This window comes from Podarcis tiliguerta (genome assembly GCF_965153285.1).
Source record: "Podarcis tiliguerta genome assembly, chromosome: 5".
NCBI classification, from domain to species: Eukaryota; Metazoa; Chordata; class Lepidosauria; order Squamata; family Lacertidae; genus Podarcis; species Podarcis tiliguerta.
In genome coordinates, this window is record NC_139538.1 from 48,707,194 (window position 1) to 48,729,973 (window position 22,780).

A 22,780-nucleotide genomic window follows, 5' to 3' on the forward strand; every position below is an offset into this window, starting at 1 on the left:
CCGAGAATTGCAAGTTCCACTGGGTAATTCAAAACATGCCTTGTTTTATTCAAAATGCAAACCCTGACACTCTCTCTTAGGATTTAGCGTATTGGCTTAGCTTTCACCAGTTTATTATACAATGGCATGTGTAACCACATAGCCTACACTTGGAACGATATGCCATTTTTAAAAAAAATATTTGTTATATTTTTATCCTCCAATGTGTTCAGGATAGCAGACCTAATCCCTATTCTATCTTGAAAAATGAGTCAGATTTGTAGGCTGAAATATAGTGGCTAGCCCAATATACCTCAGGGGAGCTTAGCAGCTGAGTTAAGAGTTTGAATCTGGAGCTTGCTTGTCCAAGTCCACCACTCTGTCTGCAAACGTTATATGCAACTTTCACATCCCATTCATAGAAGCTCAATCACACACTCAGGAACTCATTCTCCTCCACTTACAAGTGGCCTACACAAAGCCACACATCAACATTTCGCTTGCTCTTACATGCTCACCCATTCAAAGATAATAAATTTAAATTATCAAGAGTCACATAGACCACTTTAGAATGCTCAAAGGAATGCAGGAAATAAAGGAAGGTTTCATAAACCAAGAAAACCCTATCATTAAAATACCAAAACAAATTATTTATGGAAAGTGATTCCTCTTATTTATTTTCAATACAAATAATTTTATTTCAACAAATCATGTTCATTAATTTTTAGTACAAAGTTGAGCCTGCCAGTCATCTAGTACTAATTTCATTCGCTGTCAGAAATAAATACTACATTTCATAATAACATACACTTAAAAATTACTTACATGCAAAAAAATATATAAGAACAATATTAAATTATTTGCATAGGGTTTCACTGTTTTTTCTTTTAGCAAATTCAACCACTTTGGTGCAGCCTATGCTTCGGGGGGGGGGGGGCTCTACTTGCACAGCAAGCTGAAAAAAATTATGCATTTTCTTAAGGCTGATGTCTGTGTTTCTGTTCATTTCTTGACATCATTTTTCTGCGCCTGACTTGCAAGATCTCTGTGGCATCAGGATTGACTCTCACTTGTTGGGATCCTTCTCCAGCTGCCTGATCCTGCCAATCAAAATAGATACAGAATGTGAGCTACTTACGAAGACAAATTTGCAGAATTCCCATTTATTAAAAAGAAACAGTACTTTATCGGGCAAAACATTAAAGCTCTGCTAATGCCATCTTTCTGGGGGTTGGACAGGTTTGTTAGCTTCAACATGGTCTTACTTCTAGGGAAGATGCAACTTCTGGGTTACTCCAGCTTCCTCATCCAAATGCCTCTGTGAGTATCAAATGCTTCTTGTAGATGCTTCAGATCAGGTGTTGCTAATGCAGCACCTGTGCATGCACATATGTCTACAAAGGGCTTCTCAGTTACCTGCAAACTGCCCTTCCCGACTGAAATTAGGCTTGGAAGAACCATTGTATTGAAGCCAAAAGGTTGTGGGTGTGATGCATCCCATAGGCACTTATCTAGCAGTAAGTCCCATTAAACCTCTCAGGAGGCTTGTACAGGATTGCACAGGCACTAGACCTGCAAGCCTTATTCACATGTCAGAATGAAGATTTGTGTGATGTAAAAACCTAATGAATTCTTCAACTATTGTGTGAGTCTTGCTTTGCAACTAAAATGTTGTATGCCAGCTGAGTCTCGTCCCTCCAGCCATGATTCAACAGGCTGCCTTTTTTAAAGCTTGCAGGACCCTCTACATGTCCTTTATCCATTAATTTGTTGCCTTATTTTTAGAGTGGAAAAAATAAAATAAAATTGGTGACATCAGGGTAAACGAGCCATTCAGTCTATTTCTGCTGCAATCTTACAGCAGAACCACTAAACTGCTTTTCTATATGACACAGAGTGGGAAACAAGCACTCCGCCTTATGTTTGGAATTCTGCATCCTAGGTGATTAGAAGGAAAGGGACTATTCGTTCACGTACAGTTTTCAGATTGTTCTGATCCAAAGTTCCTTGAGGTTCCTGTTCCTGAGCATATGCCAGCTCAGCAGCCCTCCTGGCCATTTCCACTTTGTAGGAACCTGGAGGTGTCCAGCCAACGCCTCTGATCCAGTTCAAATCAGATTTGTACTTGACCTGCAAAACAAATACACAAACCTCACGGAATTAATAAACCGCACACACTTCATATCAGATGGGAAGTAAATTGCATACATCAGCACCTTAGCTTTCAGTTTCCTTCACTGTCAGGACTTGATTCATTTATTTCAAACACTAAGAATTCTATAATGATGATGAGATGTTTACAAAGTAAGAAGTGGATACAAAAGGCTGTGCATTTCCACAGTTTGTCAACATTTCTTTCCTTATTATTAACTGAACGTCACTTCTAAAACCTCAGAAATCATATGAGGGCTACTAGAAATCCAAGGAAGAATGGGACAAGCATACCTATTGTATCTTTCCGTTTTTCTCCAGAATTTCAAATTACTTACTAGGGTTGAGACCAAATGGTCCCACCACTTCACAACTCCCTTTGCAGGCAGTGAAAGGAGATGTTCAATTTTTTCAAGGTGGTGGGAAATTGCAAGGTAGGAGAGCAGCTATTCCCCCTTAACTAGCCTCCCCCTTTTGTTTCTCCCTCCACTTCCACTTTTTTCCTGCCACAAGCTTTCAGTAGCTCATGAACCACCATTTCCTTTCATCAAAACTGCATAGAAGCAGCATTGTTCCAGGGCAATGGGATGCAGGGGGATAGCTGACTCACTCCGTACTGGCATGTTTTGGTCCTTCATTAGCATTTCTTTTCTACTAGCCAAACCCTTTAAAAGGTACGGTATTCTTTTTTTAAAAGAGGGGGGCATTTTGCAGATGTTTCAAGGACAAAGTTTTGGTACAGAGTATAGAGCCCTGGAACGAGACTCTAGCCAGGCATCCCCAAACTCGGCCCTCCAGTTGTTTTGGGACTACAATTCCTATCATCCCTGACCACTGGTCCTGTTAGCTAGGGATGATGGGAGTTGTAGTCCCAAAACAGCTGGAGGGCTGAGCTTGGGGATGCTTGCTCTAGCCTATAGATCAATGCACTTACATCACTCTGGAGGTTGTGTGCTTGTTTAGCATGCTTTAGGTTCAGCTGTTCTGGGTCACAGGTATACTGATGCAGGTGCTGCCTGTAATTGACATCACTTATCAACTGTTGACTTTTCTTTGCATGGATAAATCTTGGCTGGTCAATGTGGCTCTTGAACTGCGCTTTGTTTCTGACAAAATCCCTCTTGTATTGGTTGTCACTCTGGAGGTAGCCCATCTTGAGAAAGTGCCTCATTTTGGGGTCATCATTCACATTGCGAAATCCAATCTGCTGCCCCCTATCCCTCAGGAAGGCCTCTCTGTATTTGAACTGCAGAGTAGTGAGACAAAGACAAAAATAATTTTTATTCCCTTATTATAGTATTTTTGTATAGAGAGCTGTGACTTCTATGTGGACATATAACTTTGCTAAATCAGAGTACTAGCATCTACATCCAGAGGGCAGAGCTGCCTTGTTGGAGCAATTTTTGACTGGAAAGAAATGGTCATTGGATTTACAGAATATACACAGTTTTATTATCAATAGCATACTTAATGATGAATACATTAACAAGCATGTGGAAGAAATGGAAACCAATGGTGTAAGGCAGCTTGCACAGCTCAAAAAATGACTGATGCTCCATTAAATCAATGAGACTTCAGAACTTGAAGCTCATTAATTCAACAAAATGTATATGCACCTAAATTCATCTGGACTGTACTCTGGCTTTCTAGCAGTTCCAGATTGGCCTGAAAGAGCTTGAGTGCATGTTCCTCAAGTCTTTGGATACCAGTAGCTCCATTTAAACTGCAAAGTAAAAGTCAGGGGTTGCATAGGAGCCTGCCATTCCAATAATCTTGTAATGGGATCCTAAGACTGAATCTTGAATACATACATCACTGGCAATGTCTCTGGAAGCTTTAGCCGTCTGGAAAGGGATGGCATCCAGTCTGAAATCATAGCCAGCTGCCCGTGTCTCCTCCGAAGATGTTTTATAAAGTTTCTGCAGGAAGGAGTTAAGAAAGACGATGCCTTAGTTTACAAGTCTTTTGTTCTTATAGTAATAAATATTTGATTCTAATGGGACCATTTGTGTCTGGGCCAGTCATACAGGCCTTTAAGATTTTCTGACTGCCCTGCAGCCCTTCAACATCCCCACCTACAGAATACTGTACATTGGTTAGAGTCTCATTGTTGGGGAGTCAAAAACACCCAAATTGAGATTTTGTTTGGCATTTCATGCATACATTGATTCCAGCTTATTTGGTTTCTGTTAGACACTTTGATGCATCAGCCACATCAATATTGCATCGACACACTGCCCCTATTCTGTCTTTCGAAACATCTCCTAGTAGCATCTTGGGTTTTGCAGTGTAGGAATGTTAGTGCTACAAGTCTCCACTTTTTGTTACTTAAAGCACTTCTAATGCTTTCTGTGCTAGCTCCATACCCTGATGGTTTCATCAACTAATCTAAAATAATGAGCTGCCAGATAAAATATTGGATATGATTTATATGAGTAAGATGCAAATTTTGAAGATAACATGTCTCATTTCAATCCCAAGGGTTTATATTACAGTGTCTGAAGTTATTGTGATACTGCCTCATTGTCCTGCCCGAGAAATGTTTCTCAAGTTTAGCCATTCAGCTTAGGAGAAATAAAACATTTTTGTGCATGGGTGCAAGGATGCGAATGAGCAGAGACATAGCCTACTTTGGTGAGGGTCTACTTTGGGTAGGGCACATTCTCTAAAACAGCGGTTCCCTAACTGTGGCCTATGGATCATTGGTGGTCTGCGGGCTTCATTCAGATGGCCCATGGCATGTCTGCATTAAATATACATATTGATTTTCAATTGTATTTGTATTGCTTATTTTACTTCTTACGTGGTATTTTATTGTATTGCAGTTTGAATTCTATGGAATGCAAGTTGTAACACAATCAAACACAATGTAAGAAAAAACAAAAACAAACCCAATTAAAAAACATACAGCATCTAGCACAGCATGTACAAATCAATACAACAGGCAGAAAAAAATAATTACGTGGTCTGCCAGCAATTTTTTAAACGGTCTGTGGGAAAATTAGTTTGGAAACGACTGCTCGACATGATAGTAGGTAATAATCTCAGGCCTCCAACTCATATTACTTACTGAACAAATAATGTTTATTTACTATGAGACTGCGATAAAAATGTACCTCTGAAGACATGGAGAGCGGAAATGCAAGAAATGGGGCATCCACACTTCCCAGTGGGCTTGCAATTTCTGATAAACATACTTAGAGCACCTGATCTAATTCTTGAATTATTTCCTCCCAGATCATGACAGTAGAATCCAAAATTATCCCAGATGAGATAATATGGGAGGCATTCCATCCAAAAATGACCACAGATGGCATATTTAAAGGGCAAATCCAGATAAATCCTTAAATTTATTTAGAATAATCAGGGTATGAATATTTGGAGTAACAAGCCCTTTGGGGTGGAAGGGAATCAGGTGGGCTGGAAGAGCCGTGGTTCCTCCTCAGCTGAGCCATAAGTCCAAATCTGGAGTGCCTCTTGCCATGGGAGCTTCTATCTTGCAACCACCAGCAAGTCCTAGCCCTTTCCTACCTCTTCCTCTCTCTCTTTTTAATCTGCCAAAGCTTTTGCCTTGCTGTTGCGGATCATTCTGTAACATGGGTCCTTTGATCTGAAACCCCATGCATCATTTTACTTTATCACAGTTTGCACAGCTTTTGCACTCATCCTCACACATTACATTCATTTGATTTACAGCTATCTTTGCAGTTTTACAAATACCAATGTGGTTTTTGTGTGTGTTGTAAGGTCAGTCTCTCTCAACAGCTTTCTGTGTGTGGCATCTGATCCAATTGTATATCTACCAAAAACAGTTTCATTTTTAATGAGAGGCCCCCAACTCTTCCATCTCCCCATGCTCTCCCTGGCTGTTTCAGTTCAGATACATGCTGGTCCATTTGAATGTTTTGAGAAGAAAGGGTACATATCAGACTTACAACTGTGACATTCATCTGTGCATGGCAATACAGTTCTAACTGCATGAGCAATACATCTCACTCATTCTTTTCTTCTAACAGGAGAGTAAAGGTTTGTCAATGCACAATGCTCTTTCTATTTTGATTTCCAGTAGCTGACTAAATGCACCTTTTAAGGTAATTTAATGAAACATAATTCCTCTAAAAGTACTGTAATTTGTGCATGAAATAAAATTGCGAATTAATACACAGGAAACGACTATATTCCATTTCGAAACAATGCAACCTAGGCTAAAAAGAAAATTATCTACAAACTGGAATTACTAGGACAAGTGACGGCCGGACGTATTCCTGGTACATATGAAATCAAAATGCAACTAATTGTAGCTGTGTTCATTCACAAAACCCATCACCTAAAATGAAAAGATCTATCACTTACATCACTGAGATGGAGCGCATTGAGACGTGCCCTTATGAAGTCAGGGTGGTCAGGAGGCAGAGTATAGTCATGCATGGACTCCAAGTGGGCGGCTCGGTACAGCCTCTGACAAACCAAATGACATTTGTTACTTTCACAATTTCTAGAACGATAACAAAAATCTATTTCCAGCAAGAGCTACAGTACAAAATGCATTTAATATTAAATTATGCCTATGCTTATTAAAGGTGCCTTGACAAGATGACACGGGTGGCGCTGTGGTCTAAACCACTAAGGCTAGGGCTTGCTGACTGGAAGGTTGGCGGTTCGAATCCCCGTGACGGGGTGAGCTCCCGTTGCTCGGTCCCTGCTCCTGCCAACCTAGCAGTTCGAAAGCATGGCAAAGTGCAAGTAGATAAATAGGTACAGCTCTGGTGGGAAGGTAAACAGCATTTCTGTGCGCTGCTCTGGTTTCACCAGAAGCAGCTTACTCAGGCTGGCCACATGACTCAGAAAAACTGTCTGCAGACAAATGCCGGCTCCCTCGGCCTATAAAGTGAGATGAGCGCTGCAACCCCAGAGTCATTCACAACTGGACTTAACTGTCAGGGGTCCTTTACCTAAGACAAGATATTGCTTGACTTTCAATATCACGCCCTTCCAATTATTTCGCCTGTCAAGCAGTTCAGTTTGCCAGACAGAACCCCCCCCCCCACTTTCTTCCCCCTGTGCTCCATTCTGGGGGTTCTGTCCACCCCCACCCCCCAGAGCCAATTTCAGGGGGCACATGGGAGGAAAGCTTTGTTGCGGGAGTGGAACTCCTTGCACAGGGCTTCTGTCAATAGGGCTCATTAGGTAAATCCTGCCATAAATATTTGCACTGATTTTTAATTGTACTTTTAACGCTGCTTTTATTTCTTAGGATGTATTTCACTGCATTGCAATTTGAATGTAATCAGTAATTCGATAAAATACAATGAAAGGGGGGAAAGAAGCAATAGAATACAATCGTTCACCATTTAGCACAGCACACCTAAATCGCAACAACGGGCAGAAAAATAATTAAGTGGTCTGCCAATACCATCAACGATTTTCAAGTGGTCCATGGAAAAATAAGGTTTGGGAACCACTGCTCTACATGATAAAAAAAATACTTAACTTACATCATTGCACTGAAGGTAGCTATTCTTAGCATGGAGGAAGTCCAGAGAGTCGGTCACTGTGGTGAACTTGAGTCTATCTGGTTTCTGACGATACTTTGTCTATAAGTGGAATATAAAACATGCAATAAAGACTGGAGTTAAAAACAGAATATTTCATATGTGTGGCAGCAGATGTAGAAATAATACATAAATGTGTGTTTTAATACATATTGTATAGAATTTTTTAAAAAACCATTTAAGAAACATTGAGAGAAGGTTTGTTCTATCTATGTGTCTGCTGAAATAGCTTGCCCAAAATAAATGCATATATAATTTGTCTATATCCAGAGATCCCCAATGGATTTCGTTTTGTCAAAAAGATATACAAATGGGAAAATGTCGTTTTCAACACTTGTCTTTAATGTGCAATTGTCCAAAATGATTTCAATATGTTATGGCAGTGATGCACAGAGAAAAACACATAGTTTTGACTGGGCAAACAGAAATCTGTATCCAAAATGTCATCCTGTTAGATCTCCAATCCACATTTAGGACATTTTCTCTGTTAATAAGTTATGCTGATCACGATAGAATCACTCTCCACTGACTTTGCTGTCAGTTTCAAGTATGCAATTTTCAAAACTATGTTATCAGCTGCTTAGCATTCCATTGCCGAGCCTGCCGTCTTTATTTATTGCTATGTGTTTTTGTTGTTGAGAGTCTCCTGTTCAGGGTAGAAAATATGCAGCAGGATGTCACAGGTGGACTCCTATCTTGTGTACTGCTCTTTGGTAACGTACAACCGTTGTATAAACAGGCTCTCACATCAAAAGGAAATGCTAAGCTACATCCATAAGTGTCATGTAACAAGGAGCCTTGATGGTAAACAATTCCTACAGACGTACCATCCCATGAAAGATTTATCAGTACCTCACTGATGAGTTCTCCAGCCTTCTTTACATTCTCTATCTGAGGGGATCTCAGAGCCATCCAGCTAACCCCCTTCATGAAGTTCAGGTCTGATTTGTAGCGAAACTGTCAAACAAAAACAAAACAAACTTAGACTTCGTCAGATTTTTATTTTATTTTTATTTTTTGGCCTAGCAATGACTCCTCGAGTTGTATTAAAATTTTTGTCTTGTCTTTTCCACGCATACATCATCTCATAGAGCCAAGCTTCTTTGCATTCATCCATTCCTTTTGGAATTAAATAATGCATCATATACAAGATACAAAAGGAGCTCCCACAACTGAATCAACATAACCGTAAGCAAGAAGTGATGCCACCTGTTGGTACTGAAACCTGTACAAAGCTATTTTAAAAGGAAGGACCAATTCAGGAATGCAAATTATTTTGCGCAAAACCAACACAAGTATTCGTAACTCGGTTTCTCAGCTGGATTACAATATTGTGGTTGCTTCTTATTAAAAGTGGAGATTTTACAGCAAGCTAAAAGAAATTGGGGTGACAACTTAATCCATATGCTAGATGTTGTACAATGTGATTTAATAAGATTACCAGGAAGCCCTTTCTCAGGAATTCCATTGATGGGGCTCCTTAAGTGTATCCCACCCTCTACCTGCGGCCTGAAGCCAAAACTTGGATAGTTGAACTGTTGGCAGCATATCCTTTTTAAATATTCTGTCTAGTAGTTAATATCCAAGTGTAAAAGTCCATGTCTCTATCAAAGCAGAGCAGGAAGAATTTTGAAGCCCCTCTTAATGCAATAGCTAAACCTCATGTTAATGGGTGGCTTTATAGTTTGGGATCTCCCAGTTTCTGCAGCAGATTGCCTTTGTCTCACCTCAGGAAAAGAACAAAGGCAATTGGTACATTTGTTACACTTAGAGGAAAATCCAACAGGGATTCTTCCGTTTTCTCGGAGGCTTTCATTGAAGAGATAAAGCATACAGAGCTCTTTCAAGTTGCCTTTTGTTGCAATATAGAGTTGAGTCTTACAGTAAAGTAAGGCAAACAGGTTGCAGACACGCTTGGGCTTTGATTGAGGCCTAGGTTCCTATCAATGGCATTTCCACTCTTCATCTAGACAAGCTTCTGCGATTGGTTTTGAATGGAACAACAGCCGCCCCATCACATTCTGAGCTCAATTAGCAACAGAATCCCGAAAGCCATGTAGGCATATGACAGGCACATTTTTGAAGCAAATACTTGTCTTTCTTTCTCACTCACGGCTTCGGTTCACCATGCCCCCTCCCTTTTTTTTAGCTAATCACAGTCACAAAATCAAACAGGCCATCACCTTGTGAGTACTATTTATATTAAGGTCTAAGCAGTATCTTTCTTTACCTCGCTCTGCAACAGGTGCGCTCTCTTGGCCCACTTCATCTTCAAGTCCTCGGGGAGCACTGTATATTCGTGCAGCCTCTTCCTGTAATCCTGGTCGCTCGCTAGATTCTGGGCCTTCCTGGCATGGACCAGGTTCACCATGTCCAAAGGCAGGTGGTACTCAGAACTGGCATCTCGGGATCCTTTCCTGTACTCTTGCTCACTCTGTAGCTTTGCGGCATACAAGCAGTGCAGCAGGTTGGTATCATCCAAAACGCTCTTGGCACCTATGTGCTTCCCTCTCTCCTTAACAAAGCTATGCTTATATTGAAGCTGCAAAAGGAAAGGAAATGCTGTTTAGCTGGCATTCATGATTTTTAGATACTTTAAAAGTAGGTATTATGCCTAGGTAACTGTGAGATAGAGAGAGATGGAAAAGAGAATTAGCAATGTAAAATTCAACGCAAGAGACACATGCAATTCACATTACAGCTCTATCTTTCCTTCCGTTGCATCTTTCATTCATGGCTCTGAACAACCATATTCTGAAACAGAACTTTTTTCCCTTTACATGGTCTAAAGCTAAGAAAGGATAGTTTAGAAAATATTTGGAAGAAGAAAGAGTTTTGCCATTGTTATAAGGCTGGATCGCGCATGCATGTTTCTGCATGGCCATTGTCACTGGAGCATTAAAAAAAATAATAAAAATTCAACCATGGCATTAAGGAGGTATTATGTTCCAATGAACATACTACACTGTGGCCCAGCGTGCCCTATGTTTTAGTGAAAGTGGTATCGCTGCAGCCAAAACACTAATTCTTTTAATGGATGGATTGGGCAATATGAGACATCCCATGTTTAGATAAACATGGAACAGCCAGGTCTGGATGTAACTTTCCCTACAGTGAGACAACAGTTCAAGAGTCAACAGACAGAGTCGACCATTCTTACGGAGTTCTCTCAACAAACAAGTTTCCCATTGAACTTTGGCAGCAGCAATGGGCTCAAAGCTGGCAGTCCTATGTATGCACACGACTTCTGGTGTTTCTCAGCCCAGGTAGGACTGAACCTCAGGGCTGAAGTCTAGGGCTGTACCATATGACCACCCAGAGTATTGTGGATGACAGACAGTTCAGCATCAGCACCTAGGTTGGCATAGGCATGCAGGGCCCATCAGAGCAACTTCTATTTGTATTTTCATATATAACATTTTATACTCAGGTGACATCCAGTTAGGCATGGACATGATTAAAGAGTCTCATTTTAATATTTTTACTTTAAACGATATTCCGTACCTTTTCTTATAACAAAATGGTACTCGTTCCCAAATACAAGCAAGTAGCATCAGGAAGGGAGAAGCTAATACCATTTTATGTCTGCAGTCATGGCAGTGATATGATTTAAGACAGGGGGTTTTTTAATGCAAAAGTGCTCAGAATATATCTATGTTTTGTTTGGTATTTTACTGTAATGTATCAGGAGTTGTGAGGCATGGGCTTCAATGTGTGGAGGGGGAGAAGAGAAATGTTAATTGTGTGCTTCACAACTGAGGTAATACACATGGTCATCTAAAAACCCCAACGCCCACACAAGACCCTTAAGCCCAGAGTCTTAAATCATCTAGATGTATCACTGTTTGGGTGCAGCCTAAATGCTTGATTTTCTAAGAGATTTTTCAGAAAAGTTGAGAATTACCTTTGGCCGCTTAGTATCTCTAAATTCATTGGTATAAAATGAATGCAGAAAGACATCCGAATGGATACACCAATACTCTGAGCCCTTTCATGCATGCTTAACTTTATTTTTCTTTCGTTGCCCCTAATTGCTTTGGTGGACTATTCAAGGAAACAAAGGAATGGATTAAATATTTGCATAGACAGGTAGTATTTTGGATACTTTGGATAAATTGGAACTGAGTATCCAGAGATACTTTTTCCTTCTCCAATTCCCATCGCAAGATCTTCAGCATGCCTTGGCTTCTGATTAACAGTGACTCTTTTTTTTTTTTAATTCACACAAAGAATCTCATTCATAACTAATATATTCTGTCTCACATCCTTGTCTCACATGATTATGGTGCTGCTTTAATTCGGTATAATCTGCTTTAGACGATGTATTACATGAAGTTAACAAAAATCGGGCAAGATGGAAGGCTGCATAATTCAACTCACATCACTGGCAATTTCTCTTGAGGCCTTGGCAGTCTGGAAAGGGATTGCTTCCATTGTCAGCTTGTAGCCTTGAGCGCGGAGATTATGCCAAGACTCCCTGTATTTTGCCTAAAGTGGAAATGGCAACTTTAAATTTTAAAGTGCAAGTAAATTGACAGAATAAACCTTCTCTTGGTTGTTGAATAGAGTTAGCAAGCACGTCTAGATTTTGCTTTTCTTTTCTTTTTTACTCTATTGTAGGAAGCCCCAATCAAAGCAAATACAGTCCCAACAATGCAATTAAAAAATGACAACCGTTTGGGCATGGTATTGTCCTTGTAGCATGTGTGCAGAACAATAAGTGCCAACAGCTCTGTAAGCAATGACGACTCAAGCGAAGGCTTGACACAGGGCAAGTGAGGAAGCCATGGCCAGCTTCTTAATGCAAGGACCCCTGCACATCATGCCAGTTCCTCACAACCATAAAGGTGGGACCTGAATCAGGGGAAGCGGCCAGGAGGGAATCTTATTGTCCTGAATTATTGAGCTGCATTCTGGGCTGGCATGGGGATTCTGCCTCCACAACTGGGGTTTGGGTTGGGCATCACAAAGAGAATTCTTAGTAACCATATAGCCAATATGACAACATGGACCTGTACTGGATCTTGAAGATACTGGAGGTGTACTACTAACCCTCTCTATCATACGGAAGCTATTAGGTAAGTAAACAAAGCCTGCCTTCTTTTCTCCTTACTTGTCCTTTGCCTAGTGCAGTCTCCATCCGCTCATGTCAAGTTTATTTATATAGTCTGAAATTGCTGCACTCGTTATGTATTGAATTTAGATACCGCCCTATACCCGGTTCAAAGAATAATTGATACCATATTGTAATTATAATATCATTACAATATCATAATTCAGATCATTACAAAAACTATCGTCAATGAAGTCTTTAATTTCTAGCCACACATTACACCAGGAGATATTTATTGATTAATTACATTTATATACCACCTTTATGTTCCAAGAATCTCAAGGTTGTGTACATGGTTCTCCACCTCCCTATTTCATCCTCACAATAAACCTGTGTATGTGATGGTGACTAGCCCAAGGTAAGCTTCATGGCTGATGGGTATTTGAACATTGGTCAAATCTCCCAGGTCACAGTCCCAACACTCTAAAAGTCACCATTTGTTTACCCAACAAAGCAAAAATCATTTGCAGAACTCAGCACCAACACAAATTAATTATGGTGCCCATATGATAGTGCAATGCGAATGTTAAAAAACCACACCTGAAAGCAACAACACCCTCTCAGATTCATCCAATACTGAAAAACACAAATTCAGCAGCAAATATAAAATGCAATCCATATGTTTCAGCCAGATGGCAAGGTAATATCTTACCTCTTTGAAAGTCTTAATAAACAATTAATCAACTTGAACAGTTCTTCAAGACTGCAAAATACAGTCTTTGTGGTTGTACACTTACCACGCCTACAATAGGAGGGATGCCCAATGATTTCAGGGCAAAAGAGGGGTAGGATAGCATAGATCCAAGCACTTACCTCACTGAGATTGATAGCATTTGTTCTCGCCCTTTCAAATTCAGGAAGGCCCAACGTCACAGTGCAGTGATGCAAAGAGTCCTCCCCTGCTGCCTTGTAGAGGCGCTGGGATAGATTTAAATGAAAATGAATGAATATATTTATACTAGCATACTGGAATTCTTTCTTTTTCTGAGGAATTATCTGACAGTGCAGCTCTGTGCGCATCTACTCAGAAGCAAGTCCCATTAAGTTCAATGGGACTTACTCTCAGATGTCTATGTAAAGAACTGCAGTCTTTTAGAGTTGAATGTTTCACCGTAAAATTGTTTTGCCTGAAAGAAGTCTAGCCACAGAGGGTGCATATTAGTCAGCTGGATGTTTTTGGAGCCCAACTCCCATCAGCCCAGCCAGCATGGCCAACTGGACAGTTGATGAGAGTCCAAGAGCAGCTGGAGGGAACTAAGTTGTCTACCCCAGGATAAATGATTGCATACACCCATCCCTATAAACATTCACAGGTAAAACCATAGGTTTAAAAAGGTAAAAAAGGAAGAAGTGTTTTTAAGAAGCACAAGGTTCAATAGTGCATGGCAAATATCTAAAAAGCTATATAGCCCAGCTAAGGTCGGCATTGTGATAAAAGAGGCGCCCCTGCTTTTCTCTCATGCAGAGTGGACAGCTTACCAGCAGTTCCCACACACAATCCAATATGGCTTCTGCTGCTGATAGAAATACTTGCATTGGAAATAATCTGGGGCACTATTGCAGTCCATCAAAATGCTTCAATTAACTAGTCTAACTGATGCCACAAAATGAGTTGCTAAGGGCTACCTACAAACCTACCAAAGGAAGGCTGACTTATGTCAAACACTGGTATGAGCCAGCTGCAAACTGGCAATAAGAAATAGAGCTCTGATGGCAGAGGATGTTAACGGGTAACATCCCGTTAACTCTTAAGAGCCTTATTTGATGACATCTCTAGGAACATTCAATATTGCTGTGAAAAATGCCATGAACATTTTCTTTAAAAAGGAAGTTCACAGTTTGGAGCATGTCGGCTCCCAAATGTGATTCCACCCCCCTCTTTTTTTTAATGGCATAATGAATTTGCAAGGCCATCTGTATGTTTTTGAAAAATCAGAAACAAGATTCTTGGCCTCAGGTGCATTAAGTGGGTTCCTGAACGAATTATTCAGCACCTCACACATTAACCATCACGAAGACTGTCCTCCTTGTGTGCTCCTTCTTTGCATTTCTTTGCATTATGGCTGCTTTCAAGTACAAAAAGAAAGCCAGTTGCATGAATTCATATCAAATGGATGCTCTGATTTTTATTTTATTTTTGCCACTGTTTCGTTTTAAAGGAGCAAATCTGATTGACAAAATGATACTAAATGTTTGTCCAGGAATAATAAAAAATGATCTAACTATGCTAAAGGATAAATCGATGATGCCTTCTTCTCTCCTTTTGATGTATTATATTTCTCAGAGCCTGCTTCCCTACTCCCTCCTCAGCTCATTGCATTTTAAACAGCATATTTTCTGATCCACGTTAGCAGAGCCTACCTCATTAGCAATCATATTGCTGAATTTTGCATGAAGGAGGCCAGGAGAGTCTGTCACCGATGTGTACTTGAAGGAATTCGGCTGCTGACGGTATTTACTCTGAATTCACACACAAAGGAAGAGGAATGCAGAAGCTAAGTTACATTTTGAGATGAGGACATTGTATTTTTAATGCTCCTGGTGATTTAGACTTTACAATGGGGTCAGCAAAAAAAGATTGGTTCGGTGACCTCTATGCCAATTTAATCCCATGCTCCCAACTCACTGTTGCGTCCATGTCTATTTATTAAGTTCAGCAGAGACCCCATAAATGCAAGGACCAGTTGGCAGTACCACTGCTGAAGTGTGCTCACGACCTGTCTCCGAAAGGTGGTTATGGCAGATATATAGGCAAAGAAGCAGGCACTTTTAGCTTCTGGGATATTAAAAATGGTAGGGGCTACTTTAACTATATTGTATTGTGCATTGCTCTGGAATCTGTTAGGATGTAGGGTGATTTTTTTATTATTAAAAAATTTGAATGAGTAATTAATTAAATAAAAATAAATACGAACTGCTCACGTGCAGCTACCTGGGCCAGGGTAGAGTCTCAATGTGAGAAGAATGTTTTATGTTGTGAGTTACATTTCAGCCTGAGTCATCAGGAATGTTGGTTCATAGTCCACCAAAGGAATAGAGAACGGCAATATAGAAATAGAAATACACTATTTCCCACTGTGTATTAACTAACTGTGTCTGGTAAGCTCATGGCTGACAGGGTGCAATGGGCTTATGAAGGGCATTTTGCTGGGTGTGCCTTCAGGCCAAATGGCCTGTTCAGCAGTACTTTTTGTGCTTTGTTTTAGATTTTAAAATCTGGGCATTTTTATTCTGAAAAGGAGAAATTCTGGCTTTCATTGCAATTATCAGCTTTTTGAGAATGCAATGAGGAACTTGGTTTCAGTGAAGTTAGGACTATGTCATAGAGATATGTCTTGTGAGCCCAGACAGAAAATGATGGCAGTTAACAGCAAAGAGGGAAACCTAAGGAAATTCCTGACCAGAAGTATAATATAGCTCAGCTAAAACCAATGGGAATTTTGCTCTTCAACAAGGTTCGTGCGAAGCTTGAACTGTGTGTGTGCTCTGCAAAAGAAAGAAGTCCCAGAAACAAAAGAGACATATGTGATCATTGGAGACAAACTCAGGGCCAAACTAGATGTGATGAGAGTTAATAAAGAAAAAGAACAGAGATGGGGAGAAGGAGAAATTCTCTCTCCAGGCCACTTATATGGAGCCACCTGGGTTTTGAGAAATGTGATTCTGTGTCTAATAACAGAACACAGCCTCTCTTTCATCTGGAAAGGAACATTTCCTTCTATAAAGGTTCACCCTAATGTACCAACCACTTGGGTCCTGATTACAGAATAGAAAGTTTGTGAAAGTAGTTAGCAAGGTCTGAAAAACCTTGAACTCCACTGAGTTCACCCAGGACATGAATTGAGTGATCAAATAAAGAGGGAGGGTGAGGAAGGGAGCCCACCCTTAATCCAGGGAGTTACTTTGCCAGCCCAGTTTTACACAGACATCTGGCAAACTCTTGTCTGTAGTGAAAAAATCAAAACCCTCTTTTGTTACCTCGCTGATGAGTTCAGAAGCTTTCTTCTTTGCTTCAATCTCTAAGGCCCCTGGTGTAATACAGCCAACTCCTCTCATAAAGTTCAAGTCAGACCTGTATAAATTCTATGGGAAACCAATCAAAAGTAATTTACAACGTGGAATAGGAGAGGCAATATAGCCATCTAAATGCATTCGTTAGAAGTAACATCTGCTACTCAAGACGTCTGTATCATTCGAGCATATTGGAATTATATTTTCAGATTCTGTGTTCATGTGTTTACTTTGTACATACTTACTATTACAGAGAGATGGGGGGAGGGAAAGAGAGGAAGAGAAGCTCAATATATATAGTCTATAAGAAAATTGTAGATTATCGTGGTTTTTACCTCCTAATTTCAGATGGAAAGACCATTAAAGTGAAACTGTGCAATAAAAACCATTTCTGGTCACTGATTCTGAGAGACAGACAAAGCATGAAACCACAGTGTCGCAGTTGTCCCCCCCCCCCCCCCCCAATGTTGAAGGCTTCAAGAATAACTTCATTTACCTCACTCTGTAATTTATAAGCATTCTTGGCACACCTCAGCCTAACATCTTCAGACAGAGAAGTATAATCATGAAGCCACTGTCTGTATTCCTGATCACTGACCAAAGACTGGGCTTTTTTGGCATGTACCAGATTCACCATGTCTAAGGGCAGGCGGAAGTGAGATTTCTGAAGGCCAAAAGCTTTCCTGTAATTTACCTAGGGAAGGGGGGGAAAGAAGGAAGAAATACTGTTATTTCAACGCCATGGCTTAAACCCAAACCTGCTTAACCTTCTATTGAATTTATTTGCTTACAACACATACACGGAACAGCAAAGAAAACTCAGGCAGCCTCATTCTATAGTGCCTATTGTGCAGTGTGCACATTATACAGACCTCTGGATGGTGACAGTGAGATGGTTAGGAAATCAGAAATGTCAGGTGTGGCTAGTGTGTATTTATTTATTATATTTATAAAAAATATGTACATATACCAATATATATATATCACATCACAGTGGTTTTTAACAGGATAAAAACATAAAACCAAACAATAAAATCATAAAAAGTTAAAAATATATTAAAAACAAGCATCAATAGACCATTGGGGTGGGGCAGGCAGTGTACTCTTAAGAGCCTGCATTGACAGGCCTGGAGGAATAGAAAAGTTTTCGCCAGGCATTTTAAAGTTGGCACCTTCTGAATCCCTATTGGCGGGTTGTTCCAATGACACTAAAGGCTCAGTTTCTCGTTGTTGTCTAACGAGTCTCACCAACACAGTTAACCAAATTTCAGGTATAATGATATACCATCAATTGCTCTGAAAAGGAACTGGGGATGGTTCGAAGGAGAAGGTAAGAGTTTGACCATGCAAGGGGAGCAGGAAGACATTTATAAGCCTGCAGGCTGCTTCTTATTTCCCATAGCCATTGTTAAGTCTGGGTTTTAGTGCCTGCCCATGGGAGGGAAGCCCTCTTGCACCAGCTTCCACTGATGGGACTCCTTAGGTGAGTCCTGCCCAATATGGATAAACAAATTGTGCTGCTGTTGTGAGAGTACTGCCAACTCAAAAGGAAGTGCTCCATCATTCAAAGTACCTATCAAAGGCCATCTGTTTATGTTTATTCTAGGTTCATCTTCCATGCCCTGTGATACTCACATCACTCTGCAGCAAAGCTGCATGCACAGAATGAGAAATGTTAATATCTTCCAAGCCACAGGAGCCAATCACCTGTCCTTTCATTTTCTCAAATGCTTCCTTGTATTTGTACTGAGGAAAGATGAAGCAAGGGCATGAGGATTTACAGAAACATACTGGCCACTACAGCATTACTTTTTCTCGTCTTCTCAGCCAGCAAGCATTTTAAATAAAGATCCAAACCTGCATTAAAATAGGCATAGTCTGCTTTAAAAAAAGAGGACTGGGAGTTTGAAATTTCAGTTTATATCTACTAAATAGAAGAAACTTTGTTTCGCTAAGAGAGAGACCCTCATTAAAAATGACACCTGCCAATTCAATCAATGTAGGGAGTGGAGCTGTGCCAACTAGCCTGTGCCCTGCCCCCTGGCATCCATGCCTTTAGTGGGAATGTCTGTAGCAGGGAACTCATCACACACACTTGCTCAGGCTCCTTGCAATCTAGACCTTTTCTCGAGTGTGGTTCCAGATGCCACGGAAACCTTAGTATATACAGCTGTACATGTGAAAGGCTTCCCTACTGCAAATGTTTGCACTGCATGCGCAGCAATCTCTGGTGGGCAAAGCTAGTTGGAGCAGCCTTCATTCGCACTCAGGCATCGAATGAATGTAGGTTTGTCATTTCTGAAGAGGGCTATAATTTCAGCAGAATCTGCCGAAGGAACATTAGAAAAAAAACAACGTGCTACCTGGTTTCAGGCACAATGAATTCATATACAGTGGACCAGTGGCGTAGCGTGGGGGGTGCGGCGGGGGGGCCGGCCGCACCGGGCACAACATCTGGGGGTTAGGGTTAGGGGGCGCAAATCCACGGGTTAGGGGGCGCAAATCCACGGGTTAGGGGGCACAAATTACTTGCCTTGCCCCGGGTGCTGACAACCCACGCTACGCCACTGCAGTGGACGCTTGGGTTGCAAATGTGATCCGTGTGGGAAGCACATTCGCAACCCGCAGCGACGCATCTGTGCACATGCGGGTCGCGATTCGGTGCTTCTGTGCATGCGCAAGTGCCAAAACCCGGAAGTAACCAGTTCTGATACTTCCAGGTTCAGCCCGGTGCACAACCCGAAGCGTCTGTAACTCAAGGTATGACTGTATTTGAATTCCAACCAAACACAGTATCATATGGCACTACTTTTGATTACATGAGTTTTTGATCTGCTGTTTATGTCTTATCTTGGAATACTGCTGAATTGCCTCTTTTGTACAAGTGTCTTGTTATATTTTTCTTTATATCTTTTGCATCAATACCTTATATCTGACCATGCTCAATTGTTGTTTTTTTCTCTTTTGTTGAATTTTCAGAATACTCTGTTGGTTGCGTTTGTTATACATTTAATAAAATAATTTTATTTAAAGATATATATTTATTATTTAATAAAACCTAAGAGTTCTTTTATCCCAACAGGCCATAAGAGAAAAGGCTTCTCCATTCAGGACTTCTTTAACATTATTTTTGACTCAAGGGATATGATTATTTCAAAGCATGGTAGCAAAAATACTTTTCTGTGTTTATCTTACAGCTCTTGAGCTAAGGAAGGATTCAGGTTATATGCTGCTTTATTTTCTAGCCTGTCCAAGACCCTTGTTAATGTTCCGTTTGGCTTTGCTACACCACTGCACATTAGGGTCCTATTTTCACTAAACCCCAGGATTTTCCCCCAGTTTAATTGTAGCCAATTTGTTAATGTGAATTTGATCATGAGGGACGGTAAAGAAATATTTCAAGTAAGTATTAAACTCAGGAAAACACAAATTTATCATTATGTACCTAACATACATCAGGATACACTTACTTAACACTGAATTATGTCTGCTTTTTTAGTCCAGTCACACAATCTGTAGAGATCATCAAGAGCTGGTTGTATTTTCTCTTCAAACATAAAACACAGGCTTTCTTTCTGCCTTCCCACTGTCCATGCCAATTGCCCCCTGGAGAATTTTATCAGCTAAGAACTCCCATTTTGTACTAGTCAATATTGCTATTAAATCAACTTACATCACTTATAATCTCAGTGGAAGCCTTTGCTGTCTGGAAAGGAATGGCATCCAGTTTCAGTTTATAACCCCCATCTTGCATCTTCTTCCAGGATTCCTTGTAGCAAATCTGTTTTAAGACAGTAAATGGGAATAGTTTGAAGCTCTCTCTCCAATCATATGCATGAACCTACACTGAGAAAGAAACCTGCATTAATTCCCTTGTTCCTAGTTTTGGCAAATATACCTTTAGGCTCATCTTGGGTCACAGCTCTCTTCCAATGCTGCACTTCACTGTTGACAGTGTGCTGGATCCAGCCCCAGTTATTTGAACTAAGGTTACAATGAAATCAATAAGGCAAATGCCTTAAGCTCTACTGGTTTCTATGGGAACCCAAGTCCAACTATGTTGTGGTCTGGATTTAATCCAGTAAATTTAAACGGAAAAATCAGGGATACAACCCACCGAGTTATGATTTCATGACTCCATCTGCAGGCAGCAACACTGGGAGGCCATATTTTCAGAGAGCACTTGCCTTCAGCAGTGGCGGTTGCTTTTTCTTTCGTGCTTCATTTCGCTGCTACCACCAGAGGCAGTGGCAATAATATGGATGTTTTCTTAAACAAAATACTTTAGATGCAGTACTGTTCCAAGGCATCTTGGCGGGGGGGGGGGGGGAATGGCAGCCAGACACTAACGGAAATGGTAATTGCCAGTGTTCATATGGGAGCACAAATGTTTGTGTCAGCTGCCATTTCCCTCCCCACAATGGCCCAGACTGATGCTGTACCAGAAGCATCCTGACATAAAGAAGATGGTGGCCAGTCGCTACATATAAAGAAAATGAAGTAATCCCTCTCCCTATGAACCTGTCAGCAAATTTTTACACTATACCCCACCCCATTTAGGGAGCAGCATTTATTCTCTGACTCGCATGAAGATTGACAAAATTCTTTTTTCAGCAGTTTTCACCTCAGCCCTAGTTCCTGAGCTCTTCTGCATCTTCCTAGCAAGTCTTTTTAGACCAAGTCACAGAACCTATAACACAATCCTGTGCTGCCTTTACTAAAAGTAAAGGAGGAAACTAAGGAATTTGGGCATGGGATAATGCTTCAATGACAGTCATTGCATGAGGACTGAGATAGTCTTAACATGATCACCCTCAGGATGCAGAAATCTAAATGCATTGTTATCAATTCCAGCTATGATGAGTGTAAAGAAGTCTCCAAGAACAATATGCTATTGAAAGTGTCACCGCAAGACACGGCACAAAATAAAATCTCACCTCACTGATATTCACAGCATTTTGTTTAGCTTGAAAGATCTCAGGAAGTTCTGCCGTTTGGGTGTAATGATGTTTTACATTCTCTCCGTGTTCCTTATATATCCTCTGCAAAATACAAAAAATACCGTATATGACGCTTGCTACATATGCCACAGTGGTTCACACAGACCGCTAAAAAGTTATATTGTGTAAAACAATTCTTACTACAATTAATAAAATTATTTGAAGGATCAGCTCTCCCAAATGAAGCTGTCTGAGCACTTTGATCTTAGAAGAGCCCCATTCCAATAATAATAATAATAATAATAATAATAATAATAATAATAATATATTATTTATACCCCACCCATATTAAATAAATTATTAAATAAGTAACACAGTAGTGGTGTTTAATACTACAAGATAAGGCATTTCCCAACATGCAATTGTCCTCAGGCATGGCCGTGCCTATGACCACATGGGAATAATTCTCTGTGAAGCAGACCACACATTTTCACAGGGTGGAATCCACTTGGTGCCCTTGCACACTCACAGAAAGGCTTTTGAGCCAGCAGTGGTACCCACCAAATGACTATTGGAAGAGGAATAGAGAAGATGTTGGTAGAGTCCCCTTCCCCATTCAGAACCCAACTTCCCCTGAAAAATGCCTTCAGATAGTTGGTGAACCCTCTAGAACAGGATGGAAGATAGAATGAGAGGCCACATGGGAGAATCCGTGGATATCACCACCCCTTCATTAGCCAATACCTCTGATGAATCAAAAGTCTGTCCATTAGTGCAAGGGAACTTCTTGGATCCCATTCTCATTGACTTGAATGAGTGTGAACTTGACTGCTGGAATGAATTTTTCAATACCCAGTTTGAGAATATTATTCATTCAGATTTTTTGGTTTAAATTTGGAACCTCCCAAAAGAAAACAATATGACACTGGTCCAATTACAGATTGCAAATATTCTAATTCACGGATATAAAATTTTACCAGTCAAAATACAGTTGAAAATGCATCTGTACAAAAGTTCATTTATGTTAAATGTTC

General features: G+C 40.4%; 1 protein-coding gene across 1 annotated transcript in view; it reads right to left on the reverse strand.

Moving 5' to 3' along the window:
* Nucleotides 1-629: 629 nt before the first annotated feature.
* NRAP (nebulin related anchoring protein) overlaps nucleotides 630-22,780 on the reverse strand; it is a 57,567-nt gene continuing 35,416 nt past the window's right edge. Inside the window, exons 27-42 of the mRNA XM_083441063.1 lie at nucleotides 21,744-21,848; nucleotides 20,480-20,587; nucleotides 18,442-18,552; nucleotides 17,303-17,500; nucleotides 16,774-16,878; nucleotides 15,157-15,255; nucleotides 13,609-13,713; nucleotides 12,063-12,170; nucleotides 9,913-10,224; nucleotides 8,535-8,639; nucleotides 7,626-7,724; nucleotides 6,484-6,588; nucleotides 3,942-4,049; nucleotides 3,065-3,376; nucleotides 1,957-2,109; nucleotides 630-1,079 (exon numbers count right to left, since the gene is read on the reverse strand). Coding sequence (XP_083297189.1) covers nucleotides 957-1,079; nucleotides 1,957-2,109; nucleotides 3,065-3,376; nucleotides 3,942-4,049; nucleotides 6,484-6,588; nucleotides 7,626-7,724; nucleotides 8,535-8,639; nucleotides 9,913-10,224; nucleotides 12,063-12,170; nucleotides 13,609-13,713; nucleotides 15,157-15,255; nucleotides 16,774-16,878; nucleotides 17,303-17,500; nucleotides 18,442-18,552; nucleotides 20,480-20,587; nucleotides 21,744-21,848 — 2,256 coding nt within the window. The 3' untranslated portion in view covers nucleotides 630-956. The remainder of the gene's footprint in view (nucleotides 1,080-1,956; nucleotides 2,110-3,064; nucleotides 3,377-3,941; nucleotides 4,050-6,483; nucleotides 6,589-7,625; nucleotides 7,725-8,534; nucleotides 8,640-9,912; nucleotides 10,225-12,062; nucleotides 12,171-13,608; nucleotides 13,714-15,156; nucleotides 15,256-16,773; nucleotides 16,879-17,302; nucleotides 17,501-18,441; nucleotides 18,553-20,479; nucleotides 20,588-21,743; nucleotides 21,849-22,780) is intronic.